The 18207-nt window shown below is 56.0% G+C and overlaps 9 protein-coding genes across 9 annotated transcripts; 6 read left to right on the forward strand and 3 right to left on the reverse strand.

Annotated features, from left to right (window-relative positions):
• Window positions 1-1312: 1312 nt before the first annotated feature.
• Window positions 1313-2908, forward strand: MVES1_003476 (uncharacterized protein; the record flags this gene model as incomplete). Its single annotated transcript, XM_056208293.1, has 1 exon — window positions 1313-2908. The coding sequence occupies one exon, from the start codon at window positions 1313-1315 to the stop codon at window positions 2906-2908; it is 1596 nt and encodes a 531-aa protein (XP_056064268.1).
• A 363-nt stretch (window positions 2909-3271) lies between these two features.
• MVES1_003477 (uncharacterized protein) lies at window positions 3272-4855 on the forward strand (the record flags this gene model as incomplete). Its single annotated transcript, XM_056208294.1, has 1 exon — window positions 3272-4855. The coding sequence occupies one exon, from the start codon at window positions 3272-3274 to the stop codon at window positions 4853-4855; it is 1584 nt and encodes a 527-aa protein (XP_056064269.1).
• An 80-nt stretch (window positions 4856-4935) lies between these two features.
• On the reverse strand, window positions 4936-6865 carry MVES1_003478 (Delta(24(24(1)))-sterol reductase; the record flags this gene model as incomplete). The annotated part of the gene is made up of 3 exons (XM_056208295.1): window positions 4936-6611; window positions 6638-6731; window positions 6761-6865. The coding sequence occupies 3 exons, from the start codon at window positions 6863-6865 to the stop codon at window positions 4936-4938; spliced, it is 1875 nt and encodes a 624-aa protein (XP_056064270.1).
• Window positions 6866-7001: 136 nt separating this feature from the next.
• Window positions 7002-8606, reverse strand: sap61 (DNA ligase (ATP); the record flags this gene model as incomplete). Its single annotated transcript, XM_056208296.1, has 2 exons — window positions 7002-7052; window positions 7080-8606. 2 exons carry the CDS (start codon window positions 8604-8606, stop codon window positions 7002-7004), a joined length of 1578 nt encoding a protein of 525 aa, XP_056064271.1.
• A 93-nt stretch (window positions 8607-8699) lies between these two features.
• On the forward strand, window positions 8700-9942 carry FAL1 (RNA helicase; the record flags this gene model as incomplete). The annotated part of the gene is made up of 3 exons (XM_056208297.1): window positions 8700-9721; window positions 9748-9870; window positions 9897-9942. 3 exons carry the CDS (start codon window positions 8700-8702, stop codon window positions 9940-9942), a joined length of 1191 nt encoding a protein of 396 aa, XP_056064272.1.
• Window positions 9943-10240: 298 nt separating this feature from the next.
• On the forward strand, window positions 10241-12340 carry MVES1_003481 (uncharacterized protein; the record flags this gene model as incomplete). The annotated part of the gene is made up of 1 exon (XM_056208298.1): window positions 10241-12340. One exon carries the CDS (start codon window positions 10241-10243, stop codon window positions 12338-12340), a length of 2100 nt encoding a protein of 699 aa, XP_056064273.1.
• A 52-nt stretch (window positions 12341-12392) lies between these two features.
• RRP6 (exosome nuclease subunit) lies at window positions 12393-14876 on the reverse strand (the record flags this gene model as incomplete). The annotated part of the gene is made up of 1 exon (XM_056208299.1): window positions 12393-14876. One exon carries the CDS (start codon window positions 14874-14876, stop codon window positions 12393-12395), a length of 2484 nt encoding a protein of 827 aa, XP_056064274.1.
• Window positions 14877-14924: 48 nt separating this feature from the next.
• MVES1_003483 (ribonuclease H) lies at window positions 14925-16077 on the forward strand (the record flags this gene model as incomplete). The annotated part of the gene is made up of 2 exons (XM_056208300.1): window positions 14925-15078; window positions 15104-16077. The coding sequence occupies 2 exons, from the start codon at window positions 14925-14927 to the stop codon at window positions 16075-16077; spliced, it is 1128 nt and encodes a 375-aa protein (XP_056064275.1).
• Window positions 16078-16802: 725 nt separating this feature from the next.
• On the forward strand, window positions 16803-18156 carry MVES1_003484 (uncharacterized protein; the record flags this gene model as incomplete). The annotated part of the gene is made up of 2 exons (XM_056208301.1): window positions 16803-17444; window positions 17605-18156. 2 exons carry the CDS (start codon window positions 16803-16805, stop codon window positions 18154-18156), a joined length of 1194 nt encoding a protein of 397 aa, XP_056064276.1.
• Between the last annotated feature and the right edge of the window lie 51 nt (window positions 18157-18207).

Genomic DNA, 18207 nt, shown 5'->3' on the forward strand with positions numbered 1-18207 from the left:
GTACTAACTAGACGATACCATGCTTAACTTCGCAGATCGGACGGGATACGGTGCTTTCATGGTTCTGTGGCCGCAGATGAAGGGTAAGCAGCGGGTGGGGTATATGAGGGGGGTAGACTGTGGGTGGCGAGTGGGTGGCCAGCAGGAGGGCAGTAGGTGGCCAGCAGGAGGGCAGTAGGAAGACAGCAGGAGGGCAGTAGGTGGCCAGCAGGAGGGCAGTAGGAAGACAGCAGGAGGGCGGCGGCAGTAGGTGGCCAGCAGGAGGGCAGTGGGGAAATACTAGGAGAATACGTGGGGAAACAGTACAACACTAAAACTCTAGGAGAATACGTGCCACACTCCCACACTCCCACACTCCCACACTCCCACACTCCCACACTCCCAGTGCTCGCCGGCACACACTTCCATTGCCTGTACAGTGTCCAACATGCGGCACTGTTGTCTCGCCGGTACACACCTCCATTGCCCCGCACACAATGTCCGTTAAGGACAAATCTATAGAACAAAGGCAGAGCCTCAGCAGATCGTAGCAACGAGGCTACTCTACTGCTTACAGCACCCCGTTCCCATTCAAGTCGTCTGCAAAGGATTTTCCCCCGCGCATGTTATACTTGCAATCCGTAGGTCAGTCACGCCTCCTTTCCGAGACGCGCCCGAGCCTACCCTGTATGGTGTACGAGCCAAAAGGCTCTATTCCAACACATGGCATGTGCGGGACCAACGTCATCGCTTCTAGCACGGATTCTGGCTTAGAGGCGTTCAGCCATTATCCAGCAGATGGTAGCTTCGCGCCATTGCCCGGTCGGACAGGCGCAAATACCAATTATCTGAATCAACGGTTCCTCTCGTACTAAGTTGAATTACTATTGCGACAACCCTCCATCAGTAGGGTAAAACTAACCTGTCTCACGACGGTCTAAACCCAGCTCACGTTCCCTATGCTCTTATCACGTGGACGTTAAATGATCTACAAATAGTCGGATTACATGCGAGCTTCCCAAATGTGCCCAAAGCGCAGATTTGGCCAATTTTAATCATGCCATGTGGCAACCGTTTGTTTGTGTTTGGTGTCCCCCCCGTTCACTTAATTCGAACCAGTCCTTCTTAGCAAGGTAACACTGATTGGTCGGACGTTGTTGAAAGAAATGCGCGGACATATTTCTTGACACTTGCTCTCACTAGAATGGAGGAGTGTTGCACGTGCCCATAGTATATTCTTTTGAACATGGTGCATGCCAGTTGGTAATTTATACAGGGACGGCAGGGCGTATATATAACTGTACGTGTCGAAGCCCTCGACGCCTGCATTCTAATGGCAGAAGGCACAGGGTCAAGCAACGAACAAGAGGCAGAGCAATGGGTGCAAGAGCACCACCACAAACTCCCACTCGAAGAGCTTGATCCGACTCCGCTCGAGAATACCAAGGAGCTTGAGAATGCCGCTGCCGTGGAACTCGACCAGCGGTTTACGTGGAAGAAAATCGGCACCATTGCTGCATGCGGCACAGCGCTCTTCTCCGATGGTTACGTCAACGGCTCTATGGGCAACGTGAACACGATTCTGTCCAAGCTATACAAGGATGTAATGCAGGACAAATCCTCCACGGTTACTGCGATCGGATTTGCCGGTACGGTTGTGGGAATGCTGTCTTTTGGTTACTATTCGGACGCTGTCGGCAGGAAGAGCGGTATGATCATTGCTGTCCTTATCATCATTGTGTTTTCTGCGCTGTCATCCGGTGCGTACTACAAGGGCGAAACTGTTGGCATGGTGAATATGCTGATTGCATGGCGCTTCTTTACTGGTGTTGGGGTCGGCGCTGAATACCCCACTGGCTCGGTCGCCGCTGCCGAACAGTCGGAAGAGCTGCCGAAGAAAATGCAGCATACCCCCTTCGTCTTGTCGACCAATTTCGTACTGTGTCTTGGCTCTGTGGCCGCCTCATTTGTGCCTCTTGTGCTCACCTGGATATGCGGTGAAAACCACAACCGACTGATTTGGCGTCTCACGCTTGGCCTTGTCATCGTGCCTTGCCTGCTAGTGCTTCCTTTCCGCCTTGTCATCAAGCAATCGTCCTTGTACAAAAAAGGGGCACTTTCCGTGCGCAAGATTCCGTATATACTCGTCATCAGGTACTACTGGTTCCGCCTACTGTGCATCTCGGTGGTATGGTTTATCTACGACTTTATCAACATGCCGTTTGGTCTCTTCTCGTCGATGATCACCACCACGATCCTAGGCAAAAGCGCGGATACGGCGCCGCAATGGCAAGCTTTTGGATGGAGCACACTCATTGCCGCTTTTGGTCTTCCAGGTGCACTTCTCGGTGCGTTCACAGCCTCTTTTATCGGTCCCAAACGGAGTTTTATGATTGCGTTGGCGCTTCAAATCATTATTGGGTTTATCATGTCGGGTCTATTCAGCAAGCTGAAAGACTCTATGGCTGCCTTTTGCGTTGTGTACGGCCTGTTCCAATCATTTGGACAGCTGGGACCCGGAAGTAACCTGGGGCTTTTGGCCTCCAAGTCCAGCGCCGCCTGTGTCAAGGGCCAGTTCTACGGCGTCGCTGCTGCTATCGGCAAGATCGGCGCTTTTGGCGGCACATACGCATTCAAGACACTACAGTCGCACTACACAAAAGACGACGATCGATGGTACACTGTTCCTTTCTACCTCGCGTCTTCGCTTGCGTGCGTCTCGCTAGTCATCCTTACGCTATTCATCCAGGAACGCAACGCGGACTGCCAGTATCAGGAAGAGATCGATTTCAGAAGGTTTCTTGCGCAGCATGACTTTGACACGGGCCAAATGGGACTCCCCGACGACACCAGCATCAAAACAATTGGGTCGGGCGACACGTTCATCGGGCTGGACGAAAAGGATGCCCATGAACGTGCATACCCATAGTTACGTAACGAGATGTACTTTAGTTTCCTATGAGTTCGCTAGCGCAAAGACAGCAAGACGTTGTCTGATCCATGCTTAATGCAGGAATCAGATAGTGCACGAGTGCATGATTTTGTACCACCCTTTTCGTTTCGCCTCGTTTTGTCGCAGATCCTGATTTCTTTGACACCGCACAAGTGAAAGTAATTCTATCAAATAATTTGAAGACTGCCCCCGACGGCCATGGAAATAGAGTTATTTCCCGCACGTGGGGCTGGTTCCTGCGGGCATGCATTGCGATGCATACATCCAAGTTTGGCAACGGACCGTACTTATATAGCTGGCTGGCCTAGGTTCTTTTCGCGCCTAGCGCGACCAGACACTATGGACTACGCAGACACTATGGACCACGCTGACAAACAGCAGGCACTGCAAGACGAGCAGCAGCTCTCTCCGCATGATATAGTTGAAGAGCCCCAGCAACGGGACAGTTCTACGCAGCATATTATCGGCCCCGACGACCGCAAATTCTCGTGGAAAAAGATGGGCACAATAGCCGCCTGCGGTGCAGCATTGTTCTCGGACGGCTATGTGAACAACTCGATCGGCAATGTAAACACAATGCTTTCTGGGCTGTACCCCACCGTGTACGGCTCGGATGCAAACAACAACTTGTCTGAGACCCTGACTGCGATTGCGTTTGCAGGTACAGTTGTCGGTATGCTCCTCTTTGGCTACTTCTCGGATGCCATTGGCCGAAAAAGCGGCATGATTGGGGCGACGGTCATTATTCTCATCTTTACCGCACTGTCAGCTGGCTCGTACTACAAAGGGCAAACGGAAGGCATGATTCAAATGCTCATTGCATGGCGTTTCTTCACCGGGATCGGAATCGGTGCCGAGTATCCCACTGGCTCCGTCTCTGCCGCGGAAAAGACGGAAGAGATGCCGAAAAAGTTCCAGCACGGCCCGTTTATTTTTGTGACCAACTTTGCCATTGATCTTGGCTTTGTGGCCGGCTCCTTTGTTCCGCTCGTGCTCACCTGGATCTGCGGCGAGAATCACAACCGGTTGATTTGGCGCCTTACGCTTGGGCTCGGTGTTGTGCCGTGCCTTCTTGTGCTTCCGTTCCGCGCCGTGATGCAGCAGTCTAAGCTGTACAACCAAGGCAAGCTCAAGACAGCACAGATTCCCTACATCTTGACCCTCAAGTACTACTGGTTCCGCCTGTTGATGATCTCGCTCGTGTGGTTTATCTACGACTTTATCAGCTACCCATTTGGTATTTACTCGTCGCTGATCACTACCGAGCTCATGGGCGGCGCTGACGCTGCGGGCAACAAACCGCAATGGGTGACATTTGGATGGAGTTGCTTGATCAACACATTCTACTTGCCCGGCGCGTTTGCCGGTGCTGCATTGGTCGACACGCTGGGGCCGAAGCGCACGTTCCAGACCGGTCTCGTCCTTCAAATCATTATTGGATTTATCATGTCTGGTCTGTTCGACAAACTCAAGGTGCATCCTGCTGCATTCTGTGTGGTGTACGGCCTCTTTCTTACCTTCGGCGAGATGGGGCCGGGCGATAATCTCGGCCTGATCGCCTCCAAATCATGCGCTACTTGCGTCAAGGGCCAGTTTTACGGCATTGCCGCTGCAATCGGCAAGATTGGCGCGTTTGGCGGCACCTACGCATTTCCCGCGTTTCGCTCCAACTACGACGAAACCGACTCGCGATACTACACCGCGCCGTTCTATCTTGGCTCGGCGCTCGCCTGTGTATCCCTGATTCTCCTCACCTTCTGTATCAAGGAACGCAACGCAGATTGCCAGGCCACCGAGGAAGAAGCTTTCCGTGCCTACCTTCGCCAGAACGGCTTCGATCTCAACCTCATGGGCCGGCAAGACAGCATGGATACGGCCCTGACCGGATCGCTCGAAAGCATAGACGAGAAGAAGGCGATGTAGCGAGGTATAGCTACCCTGCACCATACGCTTTTGTATAATACCATATTCTATAATTACATGGCATCAGTGCTGGTATACAACTATCCCATCCCCCGGCCTCCCCCTGTGAGAACCAGCTTTGGCTTTCCGCGTTTCCGGTTCTGGTTCGTCTTGCGCAACGGTACCGGTGCGCCGCGCTCTGGTTGTGCCTGCTCTAACGCCGTCCATGCCTCGTCCATTTCGTGCGCATCCTCTAGCGTTTCTTCGGCGCCAGCTGCAGCCATCGTTCCCCACACCGTCTTTTGCACCGGCTGCATCTTGCCCTGCTTCGGCGCGGTCGGCATGATGGGAAACGGTGAATCGTCAGCAGGCTCCGCGTCGGCGCCCGGGTGCGTTGGAAAATACATCTCCGCACCGACCACGGCCGATTCGCGGAACGACATGCCAGGCACGTATGCATCTGAAAAATCGGTCGTACCGCAGTATTTCCTGGACGGCACAAACGGCATGCTCGAGCGAGCGCCTTTCTCGGCCTTGATCCGCGCACGCTCCTCCTTTGTCGCTTTGTCGTAGCGCCGCTGCTTTCGCTCTTGGAGCATGTCGTCCCACTGCTTCCAGTCCACATGCCCCTGCGTCTCGGCAAACAGCGCATCGGTGCGCGGCCAGTCCACTTCTACAAAAGTAACGTCGGAGGACATTGGCAGGTGCGAGAGGTACTTGCAGCGGCGCTCCATGTTCTTATCCATCGTACCTTCTTCTGCATTCTGCACGACGACCTGGAGCGTATCGGGAAAGTGGGCATAGTGCTTGTATTGCGATAAAAGCACCTTGATATCGAGGGGATGCAAGAAGATGTTGAGGCCCGACGCTGCCTGGTAGTAATAGTAGGACTGCAGGGGCTCCACTGGGCTGGGAGACACATGCGAGAGCATATCCACTTCTTTGATCGCCGCGTCTAGTGTGCCGTTTCGCTCATCCAATGCGGCCGAAGTAACTTCCTTGGCATCGATCAGCTGGCGCCGCGCCAGTTGCATGGACGCCGTACTGAGCGCGTCCGGCTGGAATTGCTGCTCGGCGCTCATCTCCTCGTCGATCTGCGCAATGTCCCGGTCGAGCGATGCAAGCAAGAAGTGCGGCGTGGCTAGCGATACACGCGCATAGGTAAGTACGTCGGGCTGGAAGCAGTATACACCGTTCTTTCGCGCAAACAGCGCCTTGATTGCATGCGTCGAGAGCGGCCAGTACCGCGATCTCGGCAAAGCGAGCATCGACTCGTGCGGCCGCTCTACAAGACGCATCGTTAAAATGCTGCACGTCTCTGCTGCGCCTACACTGGGCTGATGCGTGGGTGTATACTGCGCAGCGGCGGCTCTTGTGTCTATCCAATGGACCCCTTTCAGGTCTTTTGGATGCATTTCGTCGCCACAGATGGGGCATCGCTTGCTCTGGTGCTGCGGCACGCCATTCCTATTCCCCTTTCCCTCCTTCATCATGAGAAAGCGCAGTATACAGGGGTAGCAGTATACATGCCCGCACCGCGTCATGCGCGCCGCTGTCGGTGGCGAAAGACAAATAGGGCATACCATCTTTTCGCCACCATTCGGCAGCCCTAGACGCGGTGCCGCACTGCTCGCGCCCGCCTCACATACGTCTGCACCCGCATGGACAATCACTTGCGCAACGTCTGGCCATGGCAGCGGGACGCTCGCATCCGCGAGCTGCGCCGAGCCGTCGTACGTGGATCTCATCACAAAGCGGTACTGGCAATGGACGTAGCCTATTGTGAGCTGCACAAATACGTACGCTCACGACTAAACGGCTTGCTCCCATCGGCGCGCCGAGTGCGTCTCGGGCCGCTCGGCGGCGCCTCACGGGGCGGCAGCGTAAAGGAAAGCAGCTATTGTTAGCAGATCCGCGCGCACGTACGTGGTTCAGATTTTGTCCACGCTTCTTCCCTTGCCGGATGCCTTGGGGCGCTCCGTGATCGGACACTGCGGGCATATCCGCACCCTTCCCCGACACTGCCACCATGGTATCCGGTCCGATTCGGCGCAAAACGCGTTGGCGGGAGCTGAAATGGCTCGTGCGACCAGCGTACGCGGCGCCACACTATTCTACGAGGCCTTCCAAACACAAGCTGTAACATGACCTACCAGGTACATCTAATCTAAAGCAGGCCCTGCCGCTTGAGAAGCTCGTACGTCTTCCGGGTATATGCCTAGTGTGAGTGTAGCGGAGTACGTACATTGCCATGCTCATCCTCAATTTCCTCTGTATCACCATCGTCGATCGTCCCTTTCTTTTCCAGCTTATTGATTTTGTCCCACAATGCGTACGCATCCTGGATTCTGGTCACGTCGCGGAATTGCGGCAGGTTGGGGATGCCGAGGGCGCGCATGCCAAACGAATGCCGTGCTTCCTGGAAATGCTTCTCAAAGATCTTGCGGCCACGGTATACGTGGTCCGAGCAGATCTCGCACTTGAACTCCACCGAGAGGCCGTGCAGCTTGTACATCCAAAAAGGAATCGGCTTGCCATCCCATCCCAGGGGCAGCTTTAGGGGGTTGTACGTGCGCTGGCTCGGCTCGCGCATCTCCCGTTCAATCACCTGTTCGTAGCCCATACCGCCCGTCGCAAGCGCCTCCTCATTCTCCGCCTCGATCGCGTCCGCTTCTTCCTGGCGCTCACGGTCCGTCAGCGCGGCTTTGCGCTCTACATTGGCGCATGTATCATCGCGCACTGGTGCAAGCACCGTGGCAAGTGCCTGGACAAGCACCTCATCGCGCGCCATGGCTTTTGCGCGCGCAATGCGCTTCGCCTGCTCAAACGGGCTTGCGTGGGGCTGGCCCTGCTCCCGCGCCGCCACTCGCTCGCCGCGCTCGACTGCATCCTTAAGTTTTCGGTGCCGTGCGGATTGCAAGTGTGCGTCATACACGGTCTGCTTCGCATAGCTGCGCTGGCACACGTCGCACCAAATGCCTTCTGCAGCGCTCGCCGCCGAGGTAGCGCCGTACAGATTCTCTTCGCGGCGCTCCCAGCCAGGCACACGGCCACGCTCCCAGTCATGCTCGAAATGCTCGACGGCTTTGATCTCAACAGCATCCATATCCTCCAGTGGGCGCGTCTTGTGCAGGAAACTGGAGAGATAGTGCCGCAGGCTGCTGAGGTATGCACTGTACGCCTCTGTACGCTTCGTCGACATACTTATCCCCACACTTTCGCCAAGCGTCTGGTCGAGGCGCGCGAGATAGTCCAGGTAGCCAATACGCTGGACACCCTTGAGGTTGATAAACATTTCGTACTGGATGTACAGGTCCAGGAACCGGCCGCCCATTTCCTCGCCGCTGAACTCGCGCTCCAGCGTACTTAAATCCGACATGAGCACGTCGCCCGTCGCAAACATCGACGGCGTCGCCGATGTTTGCGGCACGACAGCATTCTCGGGGTACCGCCGGTAGTAATCATGCAGCTTCTGGAGCCGCGCGTAGAATGCAGCGAACGGACCGTTCTCATTATCGCCATCCTCCTGGCGCCCCAGTTTCTCCCACTCTCTCTCGCGCTCCTGGTCGTGGTCTGCGTACATCTCGCTCAGCGACTCATACCGACGCACAATTTTGTCCAGCAGCTGCGATGCGACCAGCTGCCATTGCACACGGAGGCGCTGCGAGGAAGAGTACGGCGGGCTAATGAGTGTATCTACCAAAGCATCCTCGTACTGCTCGATCTCTTCATGCGTCATGCGCGCGAGCTCATACACCGACGTCTCCGCCATCGTCGCTCCACGCAAAACCAGCGGCGGCAGACGACCCAATGCCACGTGTTTTTTTTTCTGCGCGCCGCCGTCTGTGCGGCTCTGTGAGCAACGATGGCGAGCATTCACGCGAACAGCGCAAATCTCGTGTTTGAAAGCAGCGAAGAGGTAAAGGTTGCTCCCACCTTTGACTCGCTTGGTCTGCGCGAGGATCTTCTGCGCGGCGTCTATGCATACAACTTTGAGAAACCCTCGGCGATCCAGCAGCGCGCCATTCTCCCCATTATCCGCGGCCGCGACGTGATTGCGCAGGCGCAGTCAGGCACCGGTAAGACCGCGACGTTTTCCATCTCGATGCTGCAGTCTATCGACACCTCGCTGCGCGATACGCAGGCGCTTGTACTGAGCCCCACGCGCGAGTTGGCGACGCAGATCCAGAGCGTCGTGCTGGCGCTGGGCGATTATATGAACGTGCAGTGCCATGCGTGCATCGGCGGCACGTCTATCGGGGAGGATATCCGCAAGCTGGAGCATGGCCAGCATATTGTGTCGGGGACGCCGGGCCGTGTGTACGATATGATCCGCCGCCGGCACTTGCGCACAAAAAACATCAAGATGCTCGTCCTCGACGAGAGCGACGAGCTGCTGAATATGGGATTCAAGGACCAGATATACGATATCTACCGGTACCTGCCCCCTGCGACGCAAATTGTACTTCTCTCCGCGACGCTGCCGAACGATGTGCTCGAGATGACAACCAAGTTCATGACCGATCCTGTCCGGATCCTTGTGAAGCGCGACGAGCTCACACTCGAAGGAATCAAACAGTTCTTTGTCGCTGTGGAGAAGGAGGAGTGGAAGTTTGACACACTCAGCGATCTCTACGATACACTCACCATCACCCAAGCTGTGATTTTTTGCAATACACGCAGAAAAGTCGATTGGCTGACGGAGCGCATGCGCGAGAACAATTTCCAGGTCAGCAGCATGCATGGCGAGATGCAACAAAAAGAGCGCGACGCTATTATGAACGAGTTCCGTCAGGGCAGCAGCCGCGTCCTGATCACGACCGACGTGTGGGCCCGCGGCATCGACGTGCAGAACGTCTCGCTGGTGATTAATTACGATTTGCCTACGTGCGTGGTGTGTAAACTAACCCCAGCAACCGCGAGAACTACATCCACCGTATTGGGCGTTCGGGCCGGTTCGGGCGTAAGGGCGTCGCGATCAATTTCGTCACCAATGAGGACGTGAAAATTTTGCGCGATATCGAGCAGTACTACAGGTGCGTTATTTCGCTGCTTACAATAGCACACAAATCGATGAAATGCCGATGAAAATTGATGATCTGGTGTGAGCGCCGGGCTTCCGTTGGCGTAAACCCTATTGCAGCCCTGACAATTTCAGTCCGATGCAGGTCTCGAGCGGTCGACCAATGCAAGCCCCCATTTTTACTTTCCATTGCGCCACCTCCACGTGCTACTTGGTCATGTTCTACAAATCCAGGCAGTACATATTCTCGGCGGTGAAGGGCACGCATTCTTAGACAGAACGAGCACCAAAAAGGTAGTGGCATAGTAGAGCAGCGGTACTATCTATTCAGTCCTTTCTCCTGGAGCCTTGGTATTGCTAGTGAGCCACACACCTCTTTTCCAATGGCGGAAGAAGACTTTGTATCGGCTGTTGGCCATCGCGCCAGTCTGTCTAGCTCTGTCGACGTGCCGTTTTACCAAGCAGAAGAGGTGCTCTCTTCCCAAACACACGCCGCAGATGCACCATTATCCGATGCACAAAAAGCACGCTTGCCGCTGAACCGAATGCCGTATTTGAACCAAGGTACGACCCAAAACACGAGGGCTTCCAAGCTGGGTGACGCGGCCGGCTCTGCACCCAGGCTCGGTACTCCGGATTTCTCGACGTTGGAGAGTCACGGATTCACAGAAGAGATGAACAAGCATTTCAGTGTAGCTAGTGGCGACACAAGCACCCATTTCGCGATGCCCAGGGACGAGTACGCCACGATCAAACCTCTCTCGGGCATGTCCAACAGTGCGTCTTCTTCCAATGTTGCAGATACAGCGCCGGTTGCCGATGCCGCAGATGTGCCTGCAGCGGAGAGAAATGATCCGTTTGTGGAAGTGCCGGTTGGGTACAATTATGCGTACCTGGACGCCGAGAAACCTACGAGTGCTGCGCCGGCGAAGAGACGCCAAAAAATAGCAAAGAGTGCAGGTGTCGGTGCAGGTGCTGCAGGTGCTGCAGGTGCTGCAGGGACGTTTGGTGCAGGCGCCGATGCGGTCAATACTGCCAACTACACGGGCCCCAACATTGATTCGGAGAAAGGAGAGCCGCTGCAACAGCCTGGAGGTGTCTTTTCCGGCTGGCGCAAATGGGCACTGCTCCTACTCGCCATCATTGTCGTGCTCGGCATTGCGCTCGGTGTCGGTCTTGGTGTTGGCCTTACGAAGAATGACGACGACAAGAAAGGACAATCCAACATTGCCAGTCACAGCGGCACATCGACCAGCAGCGGCGCAGCACCGAGCGCTGCAAGCACGAAGCACCTTCCTGCGCTGCCCCCATGGAGTTGGACAGACACCAAGAACAAGGTGTACGGCGTCAACATTGGCGGTCTCTTTGTGCTGGAGCGCTGGATGTACGAAGACTGGATGGTCCAGCAAGGCGGTCCCGACACGTGGGACGAATGGACGTTTTCCCAGAATCTGGGCGACAAGTTTGACAGCGCTTTTAAGGAGCACATGAACTCTTGGTTCACCGAGGACCACTTGAACCAGCTGCAAAAAGCCGGCATCAACATGCTGCGCGTCCCCATCGGCTACTGGCCTTTCTTGTCTACACAAGAGACTGGCGAGCCATACCGCAACGCAACGCAACTGGACCGCCTTTCTGACATTCTTGGCTGGGCGCACCAACGCAATATGTATGTCTTGCTTGATTTACACGGCCTGCCTGGCAGTCAGAACGGCGATCAATCAAGCGGCCACAACATGTCCTTGACTGGCACGACAACACCTCCGTGGTACGACAAAAAGAACATTGACTTTTCCAAGCGTGCCATCACGACGGCGCTCGACTGGGTGAGCAACCATCCGTCGCGGTCCGTTGTGAGTGGTTTTACCACGGTGAATGAGCCGCAGACTTATGGCAAACGCGATCTCTTGAGCACGGTCAAAGACTTTTACAGATGGAGCATCAAGACGTGCAGCAAATACAAGATGCCCGTCGTGCTCCACCACGGATTTGTGGACGAGCCATACGACTACTGGGAGAGCTTTATGAGCGATCAGGATCCCGATATGGTTGTTTTTGACGACCATCCGTACCCTGCGTGGTTCGTTCAGCCATACCCTACCGACAAGGCTACGACAGACAAGAACATTTGCGCGCTGGGCAAGAATGCCGAGAACTATCCTGTGCCTGTCCTTGCCGGCGAATGGTCGGGCGTTACGATTGTGAACGAAACAAGCTTTGTTACAGATTACCTCAAGACACAAGCCACTACCTACGGCTGGTCCGCTGGGTCAATGTTTTTCAATTTTCGTACACAAGCTACCGATCATCCGGTGATTGCCGAAGCGCCGCAGATTATGGGCAAGTGGTCTATGCTGGATATGCTTGCTCCAAACAACAAATTTGGCCAGTTTCCTGTCCGGGATACGTCCAAACCTGTCGCCAGCTTCACCAACGGACTCTCTAATGCTTGTGGATCTGATCCGCAAAATACGTGGGAGTAAGCTGCCCATGAACTATGAACTACACAGACTCCGATACATAACCTGTTAAATACTAAACGAACGTCTTCCCGCGGTTTCCGCTGCGCACATCGCTCTTGCGCTTTGCCGACTTGCTCTTCTTGGTATCTTGGTGCTTGGATTTGCGTTTCGAGGCGTCTTGCGTGCCAAGCAGGCCCAGGCCCTCTTCGCGGCGAGCTGTCTCTAGGACAGAGGTCGCATTGCTGTAGTCGAAGGGCTCGAGGCTGGGAGTGAGCTCGGTGGGTTCTTTGCATTTGCGTTTCTTGTCTTTGGACCATCGCTTCTTGCTTACTTGAACGATTGGATCGGGTGTGGGAGGGGCAGTATTAGTAGATGTTTGCGTGTAGGCACCAACATTGGCACGCTCGTTTGCCTCGAGGTCTGCGCCGGTGCTGGTACGCTCGCTTGCCTCGAAACCTGCACCCACGTTGGCTCCCATCTGCCCCTCTTCCACTCTTCCCCCGTCTTCTGCACGCCCGCCAACCAACCTTTCAAGCATACCAACACATTCACCCCGGATTCTCGCAAGTGTACTCGACGTTCCCACAGACGCCTGCATGTATGCAGGCGTCTCAAACAAAGACGTACGTTTCGGCGCGCTGGCGCGCACATGTGCCTCTGAAATCCTCCCATGCGGGTCTGCCGTGAGCATTCCGTTGAAAAGTTGCGGCGCATGGTGCTCTGCTTGCACTGGCCGAGTCTCCCACAGCTGCGCTTGGATCTGTGCGCCTTGGTGGCCTTGCACGCGGCCTGTTGCGGGTGTCGGCATTACGACGGCTTCACCGCAATCATCCGCCTCTTCCTGCACAAGCTCGTCAAGCTGTGCCGCACCCTGGTCCTGCCGCCTCCGCGTAGCATCTTCCCAAGCGCGTACCTCGTCCTGGATCACCTTGGCAAGCTCTGCACTGCGCGCACGCACAGCCTGCGCCGTCGGTGGCACGGTACGCTTCACTTCTTCTGCCGTGCACGGCATGCGGAAGACAATATGCAACAGGTTCGACGCAGACAGGATATACTGTGCGCCTTCGTCCTCCGCCCGCGCAACCTGATCCCGCCATCGGTGCAGGCGGCGTGCGAGACGCTCCTCCTTGCCCATAGCCTCTATAGCCTTCTTCTCCGGCGAGGCTAGCGCAAGATCGCCGCCGTGCCGGAGCCACAATGTACGCCATCCGCCGCGGGCGTTGCCGTCCTCATCCCACGGCTCTTTGGCATACGCTTTGGACGCAGTAGCGCGGCTCCTTACAAACACCTCGGCAATCGCTTGCTCACCGCCCTGGGCAAGCAGCTCCTGACGGAGACGATCGTAGACGTACAAGAGCGAATGTGTGTCACTGCGTGCGTAAAATAGCATCTCGCGCGGCAATGGGCGGATGCGCCAGTCGGCGAGCTGGAATCGCTTGTCCGCGTCGAACTCAATGTAGCGAGCAAGGAGGTAGGCGAGCGAGTGAACAGAAAAGTTGAGCACGTTGGTGGCATGATACGTATCGAACAAGTTTGTCACGTACACACCCAGGTCGCGTTGCAGCCATAAAATGTCATGGTCAGCGCCGTGGAGGACAAGGATCTTGGCTGGGTCAGTAAACACTGCGTTGAGCTGCTCGGCATTTTCGCGGATGTCGTCTACCAGGGTATCGACAATCCAATCGCCCCACCGCGTGCTGATTTGCATGAGCGAGACGAGGCCCAAGTAGGAGTGTTTGCTATGGTGCTCCAAGTCGACGGCAATTTCTTGCACGCGTGGCTCTTGTAGGTGGGAGAGAAGCGTGTTCAACTTGTCTGCAGAATCGACCCACTGGAACGTGCATGCTTTTGTCGACTTGCTGGGGTCCGACACGTCCAGCGGCGCTGGCTGCACAGGCACTGGCTCGGCAAACGCCGCTTTCGGCACGGGCGTGCGGTGGATCTCGACATGATACGGATTCAGGCGCGCATCGGCCTCTGTACCGTACATGCCTGCAATCACCGCGTCCGGCCGGACATTCCACGCAGGATCCACATAGCCTTGGGGCACGAGCGCGTGCGGTTTGCCGAAGCGCAGTGGGCGTTTCCACACCTGCTCGGCGCGGTTGTCAGGCTGTGTCGTGAAGAGGCGCTGTGGCTTGGGGATCTGCGCATTCAGAATATGGGGAGGAAGAGGGCCGCTGGCAGGAAGTGCGTCGCTCGGCGCAGGGTCGGGCTTCGCCGTTTCGTGCACGTTGCGCCGCCCCACAAATTCGTCCATGTATATGTCTGCGCGCTCCAGCAGCTGGTCTACCTGATCGCCAATAGCACTCGAGAACGATGCTGGCATGGTCATGCTTGTAATCAACTCGTCATTGTCAGCATGCGTCTCGTCGTTGAGCCACGCATGCATCGAGACCATTGTTGCTTGCAGCTGCTCGCGGACGCGAGCGAGCGACTGCTGCAGACCAGCATCGATCGAGCAGTAAAAATCCAAATCCGTGCGGCCAGGGACCTGCGCCGCGCTCTGCGTCGCGGCTTCAAGCGCCGCGCTCAATTCTCCGAGCTGCGCTTCCATGGAGGGGAGAGGATGCTTTTTTTCGTCGTTTGCTCCACCTCCACTTGCATGGACGCGGCGGTTGTACCGTCGGTTTGTGACGGCGCGTTGTATGCGTCGTACACGTACACTTCGCCGATTCCCGACGGCTGTGTAAGCAAGGGATCGGAGCGTATTTCTTGCGTGCTGGGTGTAGACGAAGCGGGGCGGGGACCCGTGCTCGGTACGTTGCGTTTTATTGACCAAAGGGCCGCTCGTCTATGGAATCGCGTACTGTCCCGAGCATGCACAGGAGCAGCTGCACGAGATTGGGTTTGCAGGTGCGTTGTCCACACAGCTCACAGCAGACTCCAAGACACTCACTGCGGAGAAACGCGATGGATTGCTGGCGGCGCTGTTGGAAAACAACGGGACGATTGGTTGGGCAGTACGGGTGATGTCGCCGCAGGATATCGCCGCAGGCATGCTACGGAGACGCCCGCATAATCTGAATGCGCAAAGCAGCGACTCTACCGTGCTGCTTATAAGGGAAATACTCGACTCGGGCGTTGATATCACAAAAATATTTGTGGACACGGTCGGCGAGCCGAATGCGTACGCACGCCTTTTGCGGTCCCATTTCCCGCGGCACCCGCATATCGAGTGGACTGTGACGCGCAAGGCAGATGCTATATATCCTGTTGTTGGCGCTGCGAGTATTGCGGCAAAGGTCACGCGCGATCGGTGCCTGGAAAACTGGACGTACGCCGAGCCGAGCTTGCCGAGTCTACCCGAGCTGGGCGTGCCGGGAGACAAGCGCAAGCGTGCAGAAGACAGCGATGCTTGGGAGACCGGTAGCGGCTACCCCGGCGACCCACGCACCGTGCAGTACTTGCACCAGACACTCGACCCGCTCTTTGGCTGGGCAGGAATTGTGCGCTTTAGTTGGGCCACGGCCAAGACACTGCTGGAGGCGCGTGCGAGCGGCGGCGGCGAAGACGATGCGCTGCGCACCTCGCTCGCGGGCACGCCCTTGCCGGCATCCTCGCGAGCCTACTCGGTGCGCTGGATCGACGAGCCCGCAACACTCACACACTTTTTTTCCAAAGGCGCAGTGCCGCAAAGCACACACGCACACAGCGACGCACTGCAAAAGGACCGCGCCGCCTCGCAAAAGCATCGGCATGCGATATGGCGCGATCTGGCACTCGGTACGGCATGCGCCGCAGATTTGTTCATGTAGCATGTTTAGCGATGCGGCTTTCGTAATGTATCTCAGCTACAATGTTCATCGCCGCAATGAAATGCGGCGCCGCGTATATATACACGCGAGTGCATCACAAAAAGAATGCACCCGCACAGACAACCGCAGCAGCGGCGTATGCAAAGGTCGGGTCTATGGAGACCATCGCACCATCCTGCCTCGAAAGCTTTGCTGCCTCCGAGTAGCCGTCGATCTGCTGGGTCGACAAAACCGAGCCTTTAGGCGGAGGAACTGGTGTGCCAGTGCTGCTCACCGATTCCGGAGGATCATAGCCGGAGATGGACTGCAGTGTGCCCGTCAAGGGACTTTTGACGCCGGCACCGCCGCCAAGTCCAGCTCCTCCATTGCGGTTACCTCCACCCTGCCTTGGAACCAATGTCGGATACGCATCTTCTGTTAGCTTCAGGGCATCTTGCACGTACTCTTAGTCTCCTCTGCGGCACATGCTACAGCCAGCAAAGCCAACACAGCCACACTAGCCAGCCAACGCATGGTGTTGTAGATAGGAAGCGACGCGATGTTTGCATGCCACATTGCTTACCTAAATGTGCATCTCTCCACGTGATGCATTTCTTGTCTGCATCGGCCGCCTCGGCGCGCTGCGGATGCTGCGTGCACTGTTTGCACGAAGATTGACTAACCCGCTTAGTTCGCGAGCCTTACATACCTCCCACACTTGTGCCAAAAAACTCAAAGTACCAAAGATGCCACCAAAGAAGGCTGCCGCTACCACAGAGAAGCCGCGTTTGGGCCGTCCTTCGAATAACCTGAGGATGGGCATTGTCGGCCTGCCCAACGTCGGCAAGTCTACCCTGTTCAACACGATTGCCAAGTGCGATCTCGGCAAAGCGGCCAATTTTCCATACGCGACGATCGAGCCGGAAGAGGCACGCGTTCCTGTCCCTGACGACCGTTTTCTCTGGCTTGTCGACGCCTACAAGCCCAAATCCGAGGTGCCCGCGTTTTTGACATGTATCGATATTGCGGGGCTTACCGCCGGTGCAAGCACTGGTGTCGGTCTAGGTAACTCTTTCTTGTCCAATGTGCGCAATGTGGATGGGATCTTCCAGGTGATCCGCGCGTTTGACGACGCAGACATTATCCATGTTGAGGGCGATGTGGACCCAACGCGCGACATGAATATCATCTCCACCGAGCTGCGCCTTAAGGATATTGAGTGGGCCGAAAAAGCGCTTGATGAGGCACGCAAGAACGCACGATCTGCCGGGAACAACTCGCTCGAGGACCGCAAGAAAAAGGAGGAGGTCGCCGTTATTGAAAAGATTCTCAAGGTGCTCAAGGAGGACGACATGGACGTGCGCAAGGGAGACTGGAACGGCAAGGAGGTACGTATGCGACTTGCATCATGCGGTTAGGATGATAAAGAGTGCAGTGCACTTGATTATAAACCCAGCTCGTTGAGGACCCCGAACAAGGTCCATATGAGATGATTGTTTCTATCTGAACCGCGATGCCATATATGGAGCTGAATGCGCTGACACACAGGTCGAACTGATCAACACGCTGCGCCTGCTTACCGCCAAGCCTGTCATTTACCTAGTCAACCTGAGCGAGCGCGACTATGCACGCAAGAAGAATAAATGGCTCCCCAAGATCAAAGAGTGGATCGACCAGAACAATCCCGGCGATCTTTTGATTCCGTTCTCGGCCGCACTTGAGGAGCAGCTGTACGTGAAGGATGAAGACGAACAAGGACAGCAAGAGTACCTCAAAACCATGGGCGAGGGCGTTGCAAGTGCGCTGCCCAAGATCACCAAGAGTGGTTATGATAGTCTCGACTTGATTCGCTACTTCACCGCCGGGCCCGATGAGGTGCGCGCCTGGTCGATCCGCCGCGGTCTCAAGGCGCCGCAGGCCGCTGGTGTGATTCACACCGACTTTGAGAACAAGTTTGTGTGTGGCGAGATTATGTCGTTTGAAGACCTCAAAGCTGCCGGCAGCGAAAATGCCGTGCGTGCCGCCGGCAAGCTCTCACAGAAAGGCAAGACGTACGAGATGGTCGACGGTGACATCGCACACTGGAAGGCCGGTGCATAAACAATGCATGATGCTATAGTGGTGCATAGAGCCAACGATTGTATTGCCACT

Source organism: Malassezia vespertilionis, chromosome 7, assembly GCF_029542925.1.
Source record: "Malassezia vespertilionis chromosome 7, complete sequence".
Lineage (NCBI taxonomy): Eukaryota > Fungi > Basidiomycota > Malasseziomycetes > Malasseziales > Malasseziaceae > Malassezia > Malassezia vespertilionis.